General features: G+C 48.6%; 1 protein-coding gene across 10 annotated transcripts in view; it reads left to right on the plus strand.

The window, feature by feature from the left end:
* Positions 1-754: 754 nt before the first annotated feature.
* The window catches only part of LOC135097435 (E3 ubiquitin-protein ligase TRIM56-like), a 17,819-nt gene continuing 3,914 nt past the window's right edge, over positions 755-14,659 (plus strand). For 2 of the 10 annotated variants that reach the window (XM_063999351.1, XM_063999341.1), the window contains exons 1-4: positions 755-865; positions 7,791-8,507; positions 8,903-9,085; positions 14,510-14,659. The exon at positions 14,510-14,659 is cut by the window's right edge and continues 30 nt beyond it. In XM_063999351.1, coding sequence (XP_063855421.1) covers positions 770-865; positions 7,791-8,507; positions 8,903-9,085; positions 14,510-14,659 — 1,146 coding nt within the window. In that variant the 5' untranslated portion in view covers positions 755-769. Of the gene's footprint in view, positions 866-911; positions 3,092-3,474; positions 6,542-6,632; positions 7,480-7,790; positions 8,508-8,902; positions 9,086-14,509 lie in introns of those variants that run through there. The other 8 variants (XM_063999343.1, XM_063999347.1, XM_063999346.1 and 5 more) reach the window with 8 other exon arrangements.

Genomic DNA, 14,659 nt, shown 5'->3' on the forward strand with positions numbered 1-14,659 from the left:
ACTCGCATTCCAATAAGTGTTTTCCTCACTGATTATACGGAATTGCTTGTTAAAAATTATCACAATTATTAGAACGTCCTTGAAAACCACAGCGTTGTCAGTAGAGCTTCCTGAAAACTGTGGAGAGGGGACGAGGAAGCGTTTAATACGACCCGTAACGTGTTTCATTATTTTACATAGTACAAATTTTTTTTTCCTACCCCAAACAATTCAGAACCATCTCTGTAAAATAATGAAGACATTTTGAAATGCGCAGTTCACTATTTTTAAACCCCAACACCGGTGAGTCACGTCAGGAATTCCCGCGCCGTTGCCAGATGTACTCCCCGTTGTTGATACACTTTCCACTCTTATTTTTCCAGCAACATTTTTAGCACATAATGATTATTTTCTTATGTGTTCCTGCCGGGTACGCCGACAGGTTTGTCATATCACGTGACGTTTTTTTCAAATATCAGCGAGTATGATGGAAGATTTGTTGATTATTCTGGTAGCTCTGATAGTGATGACCCTCTAGAATCTAGAATTCAGTGGTTCTCAAACTATGGGTACCCAAAGTTGGGTCGCGAGATCAATTTTGATGGGTCGCAGGGACACAGGAGCATTATCATGCTTTCAGTGTTTCAGTGTATTTCAGTTACTTAATTGAATTATTCTTCTTTAACCACAAATTACTTTTGTTATGTATGTTCATCTTCCCCCCACCTCCCTCCTCCTGGGCCCCACGTAATGGTGTCTCTGACAGGAATGACTCCTGTATCAAACGCGTATGTTGGACTGGCAGTGGGCCCATGCAGGCTCGTGCGCGGTGTCTGTTTTCCATCGACCGCAGGCGAGGGAGGTTGTGCCGTTTGCAATCATTTGTGTGAGTAGTGTGTGTGTGTGTGTGTGTGTGTGTGTGTGTGTGTGTGTAAAATTATATAATATCTTACTTCATATGCTACTTACTATATTTACTAACTAATAATAATAATAATATTTCGTTCTTATTGGTTTATTCTACAACTTCATCACATATGAACCAATCATGGGTCGCGAAGGAATGAAATGTCCAAATAGGGTCGCTCATGAAAAAAGTTTGAGAACCATTGCTCTAGATGATAGCAATAAAGATAAAGGTTATGTGTATAGTGGAGAAGGCGATGCTGAAAGCGAGGAAGTAAGTGATGAAGAATTAGTGTTTGCTGGGAAAAGTAAAGCTCGAGTGATATGCCAGACACTCCCACAGGAATAGTTATTGCCCACACAGAGCAAGCAAGTGCAAAACGTGAAAAACGTCATGTGACGTGAGAAACCTGTGGACGTACCCAACAGGAGCACGTCATGTGACGTGAATAACACCTTACTACGAGTTAAGGCGCGGGGCAACGAAATAACATGGAAAATCTCGAAAAATCATGAAAAATGAAAAATATACCAACCACTAGCTCAGTCATATGGCAACACTGTGTTAATTTCATTTGAGTATCTCAATTATAAGTGTTTACACGCCCATTCACCCGTAAAAGGTTAATTTACTCTCTCAGACCGCAGGCAGTGGTATTTTTTTTGGAAAAAATTCGAGAGAAATCCATGAAAAATCAAACATATGAAAATTACTTGCTCACTCATATGGTAACACATCATTGATTCCTCCCTTTCCAACCTCAGGGTGCGTTCCCACCAAACCATTAAATTCAATTCCATTCCATTCAATTCATTGTCATTCATGAGTGGCTATGATGGATCACGTTAATTCCTATGTAAGCGTTCCCACCGGGTCATTCAATTCAATTCCATTCCATTCAATTCCTGGCCATTCTCATTCAATGATGCATCTGGTTCCATTTTTCTCTCTTGAATGACAATCATTCGACTATTAAGGTAAACAGGGAGGGAGAGTGAGACTTGTATAGCTATGACAGGGATGTATTTTTTCCCCTGGAGTGACAAAATGTATTGGTGAAAAAGGTGTAGTGGACGTATAGCAAGGTTAGGATAAAATAAGTTAGGAAAGCTCGAGTTGGATTAGGTTAGTTTAGCTTAGATTAGGCTACTAGGTTAGCTTAAGTTAGGTAAATTTAGGTTAGGTTAGCTTAGTTTAGTTTAGCTTTAGTTTAGCTTAGGTTAGTTTAGCTTAGGTTAGATTGGTTTAGCTTAAGTTAGCTAAAGTTAGGTTAGGTTATTTATAGAGGACGTATAGCAAATGGTTATGTTATAGGTGGTTATGGAGAAGCTCAGATGAATGTAAGGATTAGTGATTAGTCTTATTCTTAATTAAAGGAGTCAGGAGCGTTTTGTTAGCGTTTGTTGAAAGGCCTTTAACTCGACCAACTGCTTAAATTTCTCCTTGTCAATCCTGAAGAAATCATGAAATTTATCTGGATTATTGAGCAAATCTGGGAACAAATGTGCAAATGTCCCAAATTGTGCTCTCCTGCTATTAATGGGATGCATCCACATATTCCTTTGTTTCCTACGCCTTCTACGCCGCTGCAACAACAACAATGTTATTCTTGCTAGGTCACTGACGTCCATCTCGCACGAAGGCTTATTGCATACTAGATGACCTGAATGAAAAGTAAGCTGATGGCGTTGGTTGGAACGGTGTTCATTGAAAAAGAATTGAATGACGTGAATTGAATGGAATTGAATGGAATTGAGTGGCTTGGTGGGAACGCAGCCTCAGTGCTGCTCCCAGCTGTTATTGAGGGAGTATGTGTCATCGCGTCATCCGTCTTTCATCAGCATTTTGTTGCTTTTGCAAAATGCCAAAGAGGAAGAGATTCGTGGAGCAGCGAAGGTAAGGGCTAGAGAAGGCTCGAGAAGAAAAGAAAAGAAGAAGAAATACAACACCACCCTCTATAGAAGAAGATGTGGTTGTAGCGGGGTCGAGTTCGCAGGCGTCACCGCATGCCAACACCCCGCCCAGTTGCCTGGATTCACTTCTTGGAGTAGAACACACCACATTGATGAGCAAATACTTGAAGAATCAAGATGCCAAGATGAATGTGAAACCAAGATTGAGGATGAGAAACAAGAAACTCCAGAAAGATCTCGTGTACGCTGCAGGCGGGTTCTGACGAGTCTTCAGGGGCGTTTTTCTCCAAACGTAAATGTTTGCCACTCACTGTGCTTTAATTTCTATCTATTTTATTTATAATCCGATTTTCTTAATTTTTGTCTTGTTTTCTTTGTCTTGAATTGCTTTATAGACGTATTTTAGTATTTTTTTATTACTTTTTTTAATTTATTATTAATTTTATTAACAACTTGCAACTGACAAAAAAACTGACCGCATATTCACTGTGGGTTAAAAGGATTACATATGCAAAAATTTAAAAAAGTGGATAGTAAATGATGTAGACAATTTAATAGGCTATAAATTCCTAGTTTTAAAATTATCCTATCTCTTAAACTGTTTGAGCCTATTTAATTAAGATGATGACATGTTATTTCTAGGGTTTTTAATTTTTTCTTTTTTTCTTTTCACAGATACGAGCTGAAACTGTGGCATAAACATATCAATATTAAGATTTACATACAATAAAATTTTCATGTTGATACAACTATCCACTTCCCTGTGCCTTAAAGGCAGTTCAGTATTTCCTCACACTCATCCATATACAGGATAGACAGCCCAACTTTGCATTGCACCAGGTATGACTAATGAAGAACAACAGCAAAGTTACCAGATGTAGTGACAGGAGTGACAGAAAGCACAATGGGGCACACAAGTTTATCTGAGAAAGTGCAACACAAGCCTGTAGAGATAAAAACAAGTTATAGAAAACGGAACACATTAGCGGAAACAGAAACAAACTAAAAAAATTATTACCGGTTACACTACTGCTACAACAACAACAACTACTACTACTACTACTACTACTACTACTACTACTACTACTACTACTACTACTACTACTACTACTACTTCTGTTGCAGTTGCTGTTGCTGCTGCTTCTGCTGGCCGCCTGACTGAAGGCCTGCCAGCGTTATCTATAGCATGATAGCTGTTTTCAGGCTGTGGGAGGACGCCCTTATCAGCTGTTCTGCAACCTTCAGTAGAAGTGAGTGAAGAGGTTACTCGGAAAATGTGGTCATAGCCTTGGCTTCACTGTAAATAAACAAAAGGATGACACGACACTTGCAGGAGGAAGAAGAGGAGGAAGTGGAAAACGAGGTGGTGGTGGTGGTGGTGGTTGACCTCCGTGATGCTGAGCGGCGACTGGCCAGCGCCTCCCGCCACCACTCAGCGACTGTGCCCTGGCTGGTCTTGGCCAGGGTCTTTAAGGGAGGGCATTTCAGGAGATGACATAGCAGTCTTTAACAGGCTGAACGATTTACTACCCTCAGCCTTCCCCTCAGTCACGGCCTGTCAGGCCTCATGTAGGTAAATATATCCCTGTCACACTTATGCTCAAACAGAGACAACATTTTGGCGTTGGTAAATCATGTATTTCCTACACAGCATCTAAAAACACTAGGAAAATTTTATTCAGGTTAGACTCACCAAGCGTCATTTCCTTGTTTTGTGCATCCCAGACCTAGATATCTGGTGACGAGGCGAGAGTGAGGCGAGAGTCGTCACTGAGGTAAGAGCGAGCGACACGTCCAGAGTGCTGCAGGAAGCGTTCATCATCGTGGCTGTCGTTCAAAAAGTCTTCTAGGGACTCATTGCTCATATTTACTGTTTTAACCCAAGGAAACAAGACAAAATAAAACACGTAAGGTGAAAGAAGAATGAAACAAGAATGAAGAAATGAAGAAGGAAATAAAAAGTAGAAAGAATAAATGAGGGAAGAAGATGATAAACACAACAACAGGTAGCAAGAAGAGACGAGACGTGGCCACCGAGGAGAACAACAAAATGCGGTGAGTCATCACAACACTAACAAAGCTTGAGATTAGCACAAGATTACAAGAAGAGGTACTCAGGTGACCATCACTGAATTAGTATACGAGGGAAGCAGAGGTCACCGGAAGCAGATGATGTGGACAACACGGACAGCCGGCACACCATAGGAACCGCCGCCTCCTTGTTCCTGATTAGAAGATGCGATTACCAAAGCTACTCGAGAATGAACCTTAGTGAAAGTTAAGGGAAAATAAACTGTATGATCGAAGTATGGGAAGATAAATATAGTTACTTGAAAATGGATCTTGCGGAAAGTATAGGAAAATGAACTGTATGATCAAAGTATGAGGAAATAAATATACTTACTCGAAAATTAACCTTATTGAAAGTTACAGGAAAATGAACTAAATGATCGAAATATTGGAAAATAAATATTATAACAACGGAAGCCTTGTTGGGGCAAAAGGTTGCTATAACATAACGTGTATATTACAAGGTGTAGGAGACGGGAATAGACAGAAACAGACAGAGAGACAAGCTAGACAGAGCTGTCAGACCAGAGAGGGTCAGGATGGGCATAAGGTGCCACACAGTTGCAATGCAGTCACAGTAAAATGTTGGTGTTATATATTGACAGAGAGGGATTGGGTAGGTGTGGGATGTGTTCCTCATTGAATATTAGCTGCCAGGTTTGTGTAGGATGTGATTTATCAGTGAGTGTTAAATATGTGAAATGATTTGAATCGGAAGTGTAATGTGAAGTGTTCCAGATATTTAATGGTGTTTATCTGAAGAGAGATGAAACTATTTTCGTAGATTTTCGTTGTTGTCGGAAGTCGTATATGATCGTCTGAGTGTAAATATATGTAAATGACACAAATTAGGTAAAAATTATAGAAACTTAAAGCGTTCCCTTGAACCCACAAAAGCCAGTCTTATAGATTAGGGACGCACCAACACCGCGCAACATGGAAACACGACATTACAGCGTGGCGGCGCCAGTGACAGTGATGTGTGTTGCATCACTCACAACAGACAGGACAGTATCTCATCAATAAGAGGACCACACCTCGGTGAGGAGCATTTGTTCCATCACGGATCTGAGAGGTAATTGTTATTCAAATGTTAAGGAAAGAATACTTCTATAGAGCGGAATAAAAGTAATGTTTGTGTTGTTCACGTTGATGGTCGGTCAGTTCAGCAGTGACATGAAAGTCAGCTGCCAGACAAGGCGGGAGTTGCTTCGGGTATCAGTGTGGCAGCTTTTCCTCGACATGAGAGGCGATGGAAGTTACCAGATACTGCGATTCTTCCAGTGGCCACCTCCCCAACTCCCCGCCGCCACAGGTGTGATACGAGTAGTAATCTTATCACTCTTGTCTTAACTCACCTGTGGACTGTTGGCGGTGGCGTGGACACGTAGTACCTCTGGCGACATCACCTGGCGGCGCTGGTGACGCGGAGAAACATAGGTGTTGAAGTTGCTCCTCATCCGCCCCTGCTGCCCCTCTCACCGCATCATAATTTCTCAATAATAATTCCTTTAGTTCTTCATTAATGCTTCCCTCCCCGTGAGTGAGCCACATGAAGCGCACGTCGGCATCACCACCCTTTGCTTGACACGCTCGCACAACAACAAGGTGCCTGCAAGCGTGTGTGCCTTACAGCGACCTGTTGTCCCCACACGGCTTCCATTGCAATAAGGTTTATTTGCCATTACTTTGGTTCATTTTACTATAACTTTAAGTGAGCTTATTTCTTGACTAACTGGTGAATTGCATCTCCATCCAATCAGGAGCAAGGAGGCGGAGTGTGACGCGCATTGTGGCACCAACACAGAGGCAGGCAACCTGAAGCAAGGGCAGCAACACAGAGGCAGGCAGCCTGAAGGAAGGCCAGCAACACAGAGGCAGGCAGCCTGAAGGAGGGCCAGCAACACAGAGGCAGGCAGCCTGAAGGAAGGCCAGCAACACAGAGGCAGGCAGCCTGAAGGAAGGCCAGCAACACAGAGGCAGGCAGCCTGAAGGAGGGCCAGCAACACAGAGGCAGGCAGCCTGAAGGAAGGCCAGCAACACAGAGGCAGGCAGCCTGAAGGAAGGCCAGCAACACAGAGGCAGGCAGCCTGAAGGAAGGCCAGCAACACAGAGGCAGGCAGCCTGAAGGAGGGCCAGCAACACAGAGGCAGGCAGCCTGAAGGAAGGCCAGCAACACAGAGGCAGGCAGCCTGAAGGAAGGCCAGCAACACAGAGGCAGGCAGCCTGAAGGAGGGCCAGCAACACAGAGGCAGGCAGCCTGAAGGAAGGCCAGCAACACAGAGGCAGGCAGCCTGAAGGAGGGCCAGCAACACAGAGCCAGGCAGCCTGAAGGAAGGCCAGCAACACAGAGGCAGGCAGCCTGAAGGAAGGCCAGCAACACAGAGGCAGGCAGCCTGAAGGAGGGCCAGCAACACAGAGGCAGGCAGCCTGAAGCAAGGCCAGCAACACAGAGGCAGGCAGCCTGAAGGAAGGCCAGCAACACAGAGGCAGGCAGCCTGAAGGAAGGCCAGCAACACAGAGCCAGACAGCCTGAAGCAAGGGCAGCAACACAGAGCCAGGCAGCCTGAAGGAAGGCCAGTAACACAGAGGCAGGCAGCCTGAGCCATGGTGAGTGTTGTTCTCAGCAGTACTGGAATTATATATATATATATATATATATATATATATATATATATATATATATATATATATATATATATATATATATATATATATATATATATATATATATATATATATATATATATATTAAATGAGTGGTTGTGAATGAGGGGGAAAACATGAAGGTGAGGGGTTAATGGTGGAGGAAAGATTGACAGCAGCAGCAGCAGCAGCAGCAGCAGCAGCATGAGGTGTTTGGTGTGGGGAGCGTGCCGGGCTGTGTGCAGTGTATCCCTCACGCCGCCTCTTTGTTGCAGGACGACAACGTGGAGGACTGTCCAGTGTGCCTCAACACCTTTGACGACACCCTCAGGCGGCCACGCACTCTGCCCTGTGGCCATACAGTGTGCTCGCCGTGCATTGACGGACTGAAGCAGCAGGGTGCCGTCACGTGCCCCACCTGCCGGGCGAGTCACGCCGTGCCCGAGGCGGGCCAGTTCCCCATCTCCTATATTACGGAGGGCCTTATCAGGAGACTGAGAAGACTGGCCTCTCTGCCAGCCGAGCCAGGGAAGCAGGCAGCCCCACCAGTGACACGGCCTGCACCAAAGGCGACAACGGGACTCAGCAAGAGGGCACAGTCCCTGCTGCAGGAGCAAGAGGCGAAGGTCCTGGCTGCCATCCGCTCCTGCCAGGAGGAGCAGAGCCAGCTGGCCGAGTACCTGACAACCCTCGGTGGCTGGAGCAGTCGCCAGCAGCGGCTGCAAGACGAGCTGCAGACGCTGGTGGACCAGAGCAAGAGTGCCCGGGAAGCGGTGCACCGCGAGGAGTCCCGGGTGGAGGGCAGGCAGGAGGAGGTGCGGCAGAAGGAGCAGCAGCTGCACGCCGCGCTACAGTCGCTGCGCACGGCCGCAACACGGCAGGAAGCTTACGAGGTCATTGAGGACACAGAACTTCTGGTGGAGAAGGACAGTCAGACAGAGGGGTGTCTGGGAGTGTTTCCCGACGTCCACGCCGTCACCACCGTCACCAAGGTGGGTGTGGCCTCACACTTGTTGTGCTTGCAGGTCACTCCTCTGGCCACGGTCAGTGAGTGAGTGAGTTTATTGAGCACACCTCAAGCTGTGCATACAACACTCACATACAACACAGTGTTTGTAGTCCCAAACATGTGCTTTACTCCACAACAATGTTAAAACATTAAACTCCAAGTAGCGCGTCAACACTTCATCAGTCACTTGTTGAGTTACACAGTGGTACACAGTATTAAACTAATTACAAACACTTACTTCAAACCACCATTATCAACACTCCTGCCTAACTTATTTACCACAGGCCAGGCCTTCACCATACGTCCCTCCGTTTGCACGGTGCCACACACACACACACACACACACACACACACACACACTGCCGTGCTGTGTTTCAGGTGGCAGAGGCATCGCGCGCAGCCCTGCAGGCCGCCACCGCTGCCGCCGCTGCCACACAGGCAGCCCTGGAGGCAGCGGGCACTGCTGCTGCAGCCTCGGGGGACTCCAGCCTCCCAGCAGCCTGGCCCGAGGCCTCCTCCATCGCGGATAGGCTGAAGGCTCTGCTGGCGCCGCCCCTGACGGTGAGTGTGTCAAGTCACGAGTGTCACTGTTGCCTGTCAGCGCTGCTCTTGGTGCGCGGCTCACGGCTCTCTCTCTCTCTCTCTCTCTCTCTCTCTCTCTCTCTCTCTCTCTCTCCTGCCAGTGTGGGGTGGTGTGCTAAGGTGGGTTTGAAGGGGCTGTTTTTCCAGCCGGCTGGTCAGTCGAAAGCCTTCACATTTTTTTTTTTTATGTAAGAAGGATACTGGCCAAGGGCAACAAAAATCTAAAAAAAAAAAAAAAAAATGCCCACTAAAATGCCAGTCCCATAAAAGGGTCAAAGCAGTGGTCAAAAATTGATGGATAAGTAAGTGTCTTGAAACCTCCCTCTTGAAGGAATTCAAGTCATAGGAAGGTGGAAATACAGAAGCAGGCAGGGAGTTCCAGAGTTCACCAGAGAAAGGGATGAATGACTGAGAATACTGGTTAACTCTTGCGTTAGAGAGGTGGACAGAATAGGGGTGAGAGAAAGAAGAAAGTCTTGTGCAGCGAGGCCGCGGAAGGAGGGGAGGCATGCAGTTAGCAAGATCAGAAGAGCAGTTAGCATGAAAATAGCGGTAGAAGACAGCTAGATATGCAACATTGCGGCGGTGAGAGAGAGGCTGAAGACAGTCAGTTAGAGGAGAGGAGTTGATGAGACGAAAAGCTTTTGATTCCACCCTGTCTAGAAGAGCAGTATGAGTGGAACCCCCCCAGACATGTGAAGCATACTCCATACATGGACGGATAAGGCCCTTGTACAGAGTTAGCAGCTGGGAGGCTGAGAAAAACTGGCGGAGACGTCTCAGAACACCTAACTTCATAGAAGCTGTTTTAGCTAGAGATGAGATGTGAAGTTTCCAGTTCAGATTATAAGTAAAGGACAGACCGAGGATGTTCAGTGTAGAAGAGGGGGACAGTTGAGTGTCATTGAAGAAGAGGGGATAGTTGTCTGGAAGGTTGTGTCGAGTTGATAGATGGAGGAATTGAGTTTTTGAGACACTGAACAATACCAAGTTTGCTCTGCCCCAATCAGAAATTTTAAAAAGATCAGAAGTCAAGCGTTCTGTGGCTTCCCTGCGTGAAATGTTTACCTCCTGAAGGGTTGGACGTCTATGAAAAGACGTGGAAAAGTGCAGGGTGGTATCATCAGTGTAGGAGTGGATAGGACAAGAAGTTTGGTTTAGAAGATCATTAATGAATAATAAAAAGAGAGTGAATGACAGGACAGAACCCTAAGGAACACCACTGTTAATAGATTTAGGAGAAGAACAGTGACCGTCTACCACAGCAGCAATAGAACGGTCAGAAAGGAAACTTGAGATGAAGTTACAGAGAGAAGGATAAAAACCGTAGGAGGGTAGTTTGGAAATCAAAACTTTGTGCCAGACTCTATCAAAAGCTTTTGATATGTCCAAGGCAACAGCAAAAGTTTTACCAAAATCTCTAAAAGAGGATGACCAAGACTCAGTAAGGAAAGCCAGAAGATCACCAGTAGAGCGGCCTTGACGGAACCCATACTGGCGATCACATAGAAGGTTGTGAAGTGATAGATGTTTAAGAATCTTCCTGTTGAGGATAAATTGAAAAACTTTAGATAGGCAGGAAATTAAAGCAATAGGACGGTAGTTTAAGGAATTAGAACGGTCACCCTTTTTAGGAACAGGTTGAATGTAGGCAAACTTCCAGCAAGAAGGAAAGGTAGATGTTGACAGACAGAGCTGAAAGAGTTTGACTAGGCAAGGTGCAAGCACGGAGGCACAGTTTCGGAGAACAATAGGAGGGATCCCATCAGGACCATAAGCCTTCCGAGGGTTTAGGCCAGCGAGGGCATGGAAAACATCATTGCGAAGAATTTTAATAAGTGGCATGAAGTAGTCAGAGGGTGGAGGAGAGGGAGGAACAAGCCCAGAATCGTCCAAGGTAGAGTTTTTAGCAAAGGTTTGAGCGAAGAGTTCAGCTTTAGAAATAGATGTGATAGTAGTGGTGCCATCTGGTTGAAATAGAGGAGGGAAAGAAGAAGAAGCAAAGTTATTGGAGATATTTTTGGCTAGATGCCAGAAATCACGAGGGGAGTTAGATCTTGAAAGGTTTTGACATTTTCTGTTAATGAAGGAGTTTTTGGCTAGTTGGAGAACAGACTTGGCATGGTTCCGAGCAGAAATATAAAGTGCATGAGATTCTGGTGATGGAAGGCTTAAGTACCTTTTGTGGGCCACCTCTCTATCATGTATAGCACGAGAACAAGCTGTGTTAAACCAAGGTTTAGAAGGTTTAGGACGAGAAAAAGAGTGAGGAATGTACGCCTCCATGCCAGACACTATCACCTCTGTTATGCGCTCAGCACACAAAGACGGGTCTCTGACACGGAAGCAGTAGTCATTCCAAGGAAAATCAGCAAAATACCGCCTCAGGTCCCCCCAACTAGCCTGGTGTATATAGCCTGGCTGGTTGTGGTGCTGTGGTGCTGTGGTGCTGTGTTACACACGTGCTGGGGCGCTGGCTGCCTCAGTGCCTGGTGTATATAGCCTGGCAGGCTGTGGTGCTGTGGTGCTGTGGTGCTGTGGTACACACGTGCTGGGGTGCTGGCTGCCTCAGTGCCTGGTGTATATAGCCTGGCAGGCTGTGGTGCTGTGGTGCTGTGGTAGACTCGTGCTGGGGCGCTGGCTGCCTCAGTGCCTGGTGTATATAGCCTGGCAGGCTGTGGTGCTGTGGTGCTGTGGTGCTGTGTTACACACGTGCTGGGGCGCTGGCTGCCTCAGTGCCTGGTGTATATAGCCTGGCAGGCTGTGGTGCTGTGGTGCTGTGGTGCTGTGGTACACACGTGCTGGGGTGCTGGCTGCCTCAGTCCTGGTGTATATAGCCTGGCAGGCTGTGGTGCTGTGGTGCGGTGCTGTGGTGCTGAGGTACACACGTGCTGGGGCGCTGGCTGCCTCAGTGCCTGGTGTATATAGCCTGGCAGGCTGTGGTGCTGTGGTGCTGTGGTACACACGTGCTGGGGCGCTGGCTGCCTCAGTGCCTGGTGTATATAGCCTGGCAGGCTGTGGTGCTGTGGTGCTGTGGTGCTGTGGTACACACGTGCTGGGGCGCTGGCTGCCTCAGTGCCTGGTGTATATAGCCTGGCAGGTTGTGGTGCTGTGGTGCTGTGGTGCTGTAGTACACACGTGCTGGGGCGCTGGCTGCCTCAGTGCCTGGTGTATATAGCCTGGCAGGCTGTGGTGCTGTGGTGCTGTGGTACACACGTGCTGGGGCGCTGGCTGCCTCAGTGCCTGGTGTATATAGCCTGGCAGGCTGTGGTGCTGTGGTGCTGTGGCACACACGTGCTGGGGCGCTGGCTGCCTCAGTGCCTGGTGTATATAGCCTGGCAGGCTGTGGTGCTGTGGTGCTGTGGTACACACGTGCTGGGGCGCTGGCTGCCTCAGTGCCTGGTGTATATAGCCTGGCAGGCTGTGGTGCTGTGGTGCTGTGGTGCTGTGGTACACACGTGCTGGGGCGCTGGCTGCCTCAGTGCCTGGTGTATATAGCCTGGCAGGTTGTGGTGCTGTGGTGCTGTGGTGCTGTAGTACACACGTGCTGGGGCGCTGGCTGCCTCAGTGCCTGGTGTATATAGCCTGGCAGGCTGTGGTGCTGTGGTGCTGTGGTACACACGTGCTGGGGCGCTGGCTGCCTCAGTGCCTGGTGTATATAGCCTGGCAGGCTGTGGTGCTGTGGTGCTGTGGTACACACGTGCTGGGGCGCTGGCTGCCTCAGTGCCTGGTGTATATAGCCTGGCAGGCTGTGGTGCTGTGGTGCTGTGGTGCTGTAGTACACACGTGCTGGGGCGCTGGCTGCCTCAGTGCCTGGTGTATATAGCCTGGCAGGCTGTGGTGCTGTGGTGCTGTGGTACACACGTGCTGGGGCGCTGGCTGCCTCAGTGCCTGGTGTATATAGCCTGGCAGGTTGTGGTGCTGTGGTGCTGTGGTGCTGTGGTACACACGTGCTGGGGCGCTGGCTGCCTCAGTGCCTGGTGTATATAGCCTGGCAGGCTGTGGTGCTGTGGTGCTGTAGTACACACGTGCTGGGGCGCTGGCTGCCTCAGTGCCTGGTGTATATAGCCTGGCAGGCTGTGGTGCTGTGGTGCTGTGGTACACACGTGCTGGGGCGCTGGCTGCCTCAGTGCCTGGTGTATATAGCCTGGCAGGCTGTGGTGCTGTGGTGCTGTGGTGCTGTGGTAGAATCGTGCTGGGGCGGTGGCTGCCTCAGTGCCTGGTGTATATAGCCTGGCAGGCTGTGGTGCTGTGGTGCTGTGGTGCTGTAGTACACACGTGCTGGGGCGCTGGCTGCCTCAGTGCCTGGTGTATATAGCCTGGCAGGCTGTGGTGCTGTGGTGCTTTGGTGCTGTGGTACACACGTGCTGGAGCGCTGGCTGCCTCAGTGCCTGGTGTATATAGCCTGGCAGGCTGTGGTGCTGTGGTGCTGTGGTACACACGTGCTGGGGCGCTGGCTGCCTCAGTGCCTGGTGTATATAGCCTGGCAGGCTGTGGTGCTGTGGTGCTGTGGTGCTGTGGTAGACTCGTGCTGGGGCGCTGGCTGCCTCAGTGCCTGGTGTATATAGCCTGGCAGGCTGTGGTGCTGTGGTGCTGTGGTAGACTCGTGCTGGGGCGCTGGCTGCCTCAGTGCCTGGTGTATATAGCCTGGCAGGCTGTGGTGCTGTGGTGCTGTGGTAGACTCGTGCTGGGGCGCTGGCTGCCTCAGTGCCTGGTGTATATAGCCTGGCAGGCTGTGGTGCTGTGGTGCTGTGGTGCTGTAGTACACACGTGCTGGGGCGCTGGCTGCCTCAGTGCCTGGTGTATATAGCCTGGCAGGCTGTGGTGCTGTGGTGCTGTGGTAGACTCGTGCTGGGGCGCTGGCTGCCTCATTGCCTGGTGTATATAGCCTGGTAGGCTGTGGTGCTGTGGTGCTGTGGTAGACTCGTGCTGGGGCGCTGGCTGTCTCACTGACCACATAAACAAACATAAAGTTCCTCATCTGTTTTCCACAATTTTCATAAATGAATGTAAATATTTTATTTATTTATTGTACATAATGGCAGACAGTCAATGGTTATTACTAAAACACTTGCCAACAACTTTCCTCCTATTTTCAATTTTATATTGAGAGTTGCTCTTATTTGACCCGGGAAAAATGGTGGCAAGGCGGCCCACACACCGGCTTCCCGGCTGCTCCGGCAATTCAGCAAATCGCGGCTGCATTTCGCTCCCGGCTGCACGATCCCGGCTAAAAGCAGCCGTGAATTGCCTCATGTAAAACCCCCTTTACACTGAGCAGGCTGATCAAGGCCTAAAGGTTTGCTGCTGCTGCTGCTGCTGCTGCTGCTGCCTTTTGAAATGTACATCTTGTATCCCTTCTCCAAACTGCCAGCCTGACTTACTGCCTCCTCCTTCCTGCAGGCCGAGGACCTGCACAGCCTAACGCAGCGTGCCAGGGGCCTGGTGGAGGCTGGCCGTCTCTTCGCCGTCCACGCCGTGGAGGGACAGACTCGGCACGCAAGGATCATCCTTGAAGACGGCGGCCTTTACCTCCACTCCCTGCAGACCCAG

This window comes from Scylla paramamosain, unplaced genomic scaffold, assembly GCF_035594125.1.
Source record: "Scylla paramamosain isolate STU-SP2022 unplaced genomic scaffold, ASM3559412v1 Contig19, whole genome shotgun sequence".
NCBI classification, from domain to species: Eukaryota; Metazoa; Arthropoda; class Malacostraca; order Decapoda; family Portunidae; genus Scylla; species Scylla paramamosain.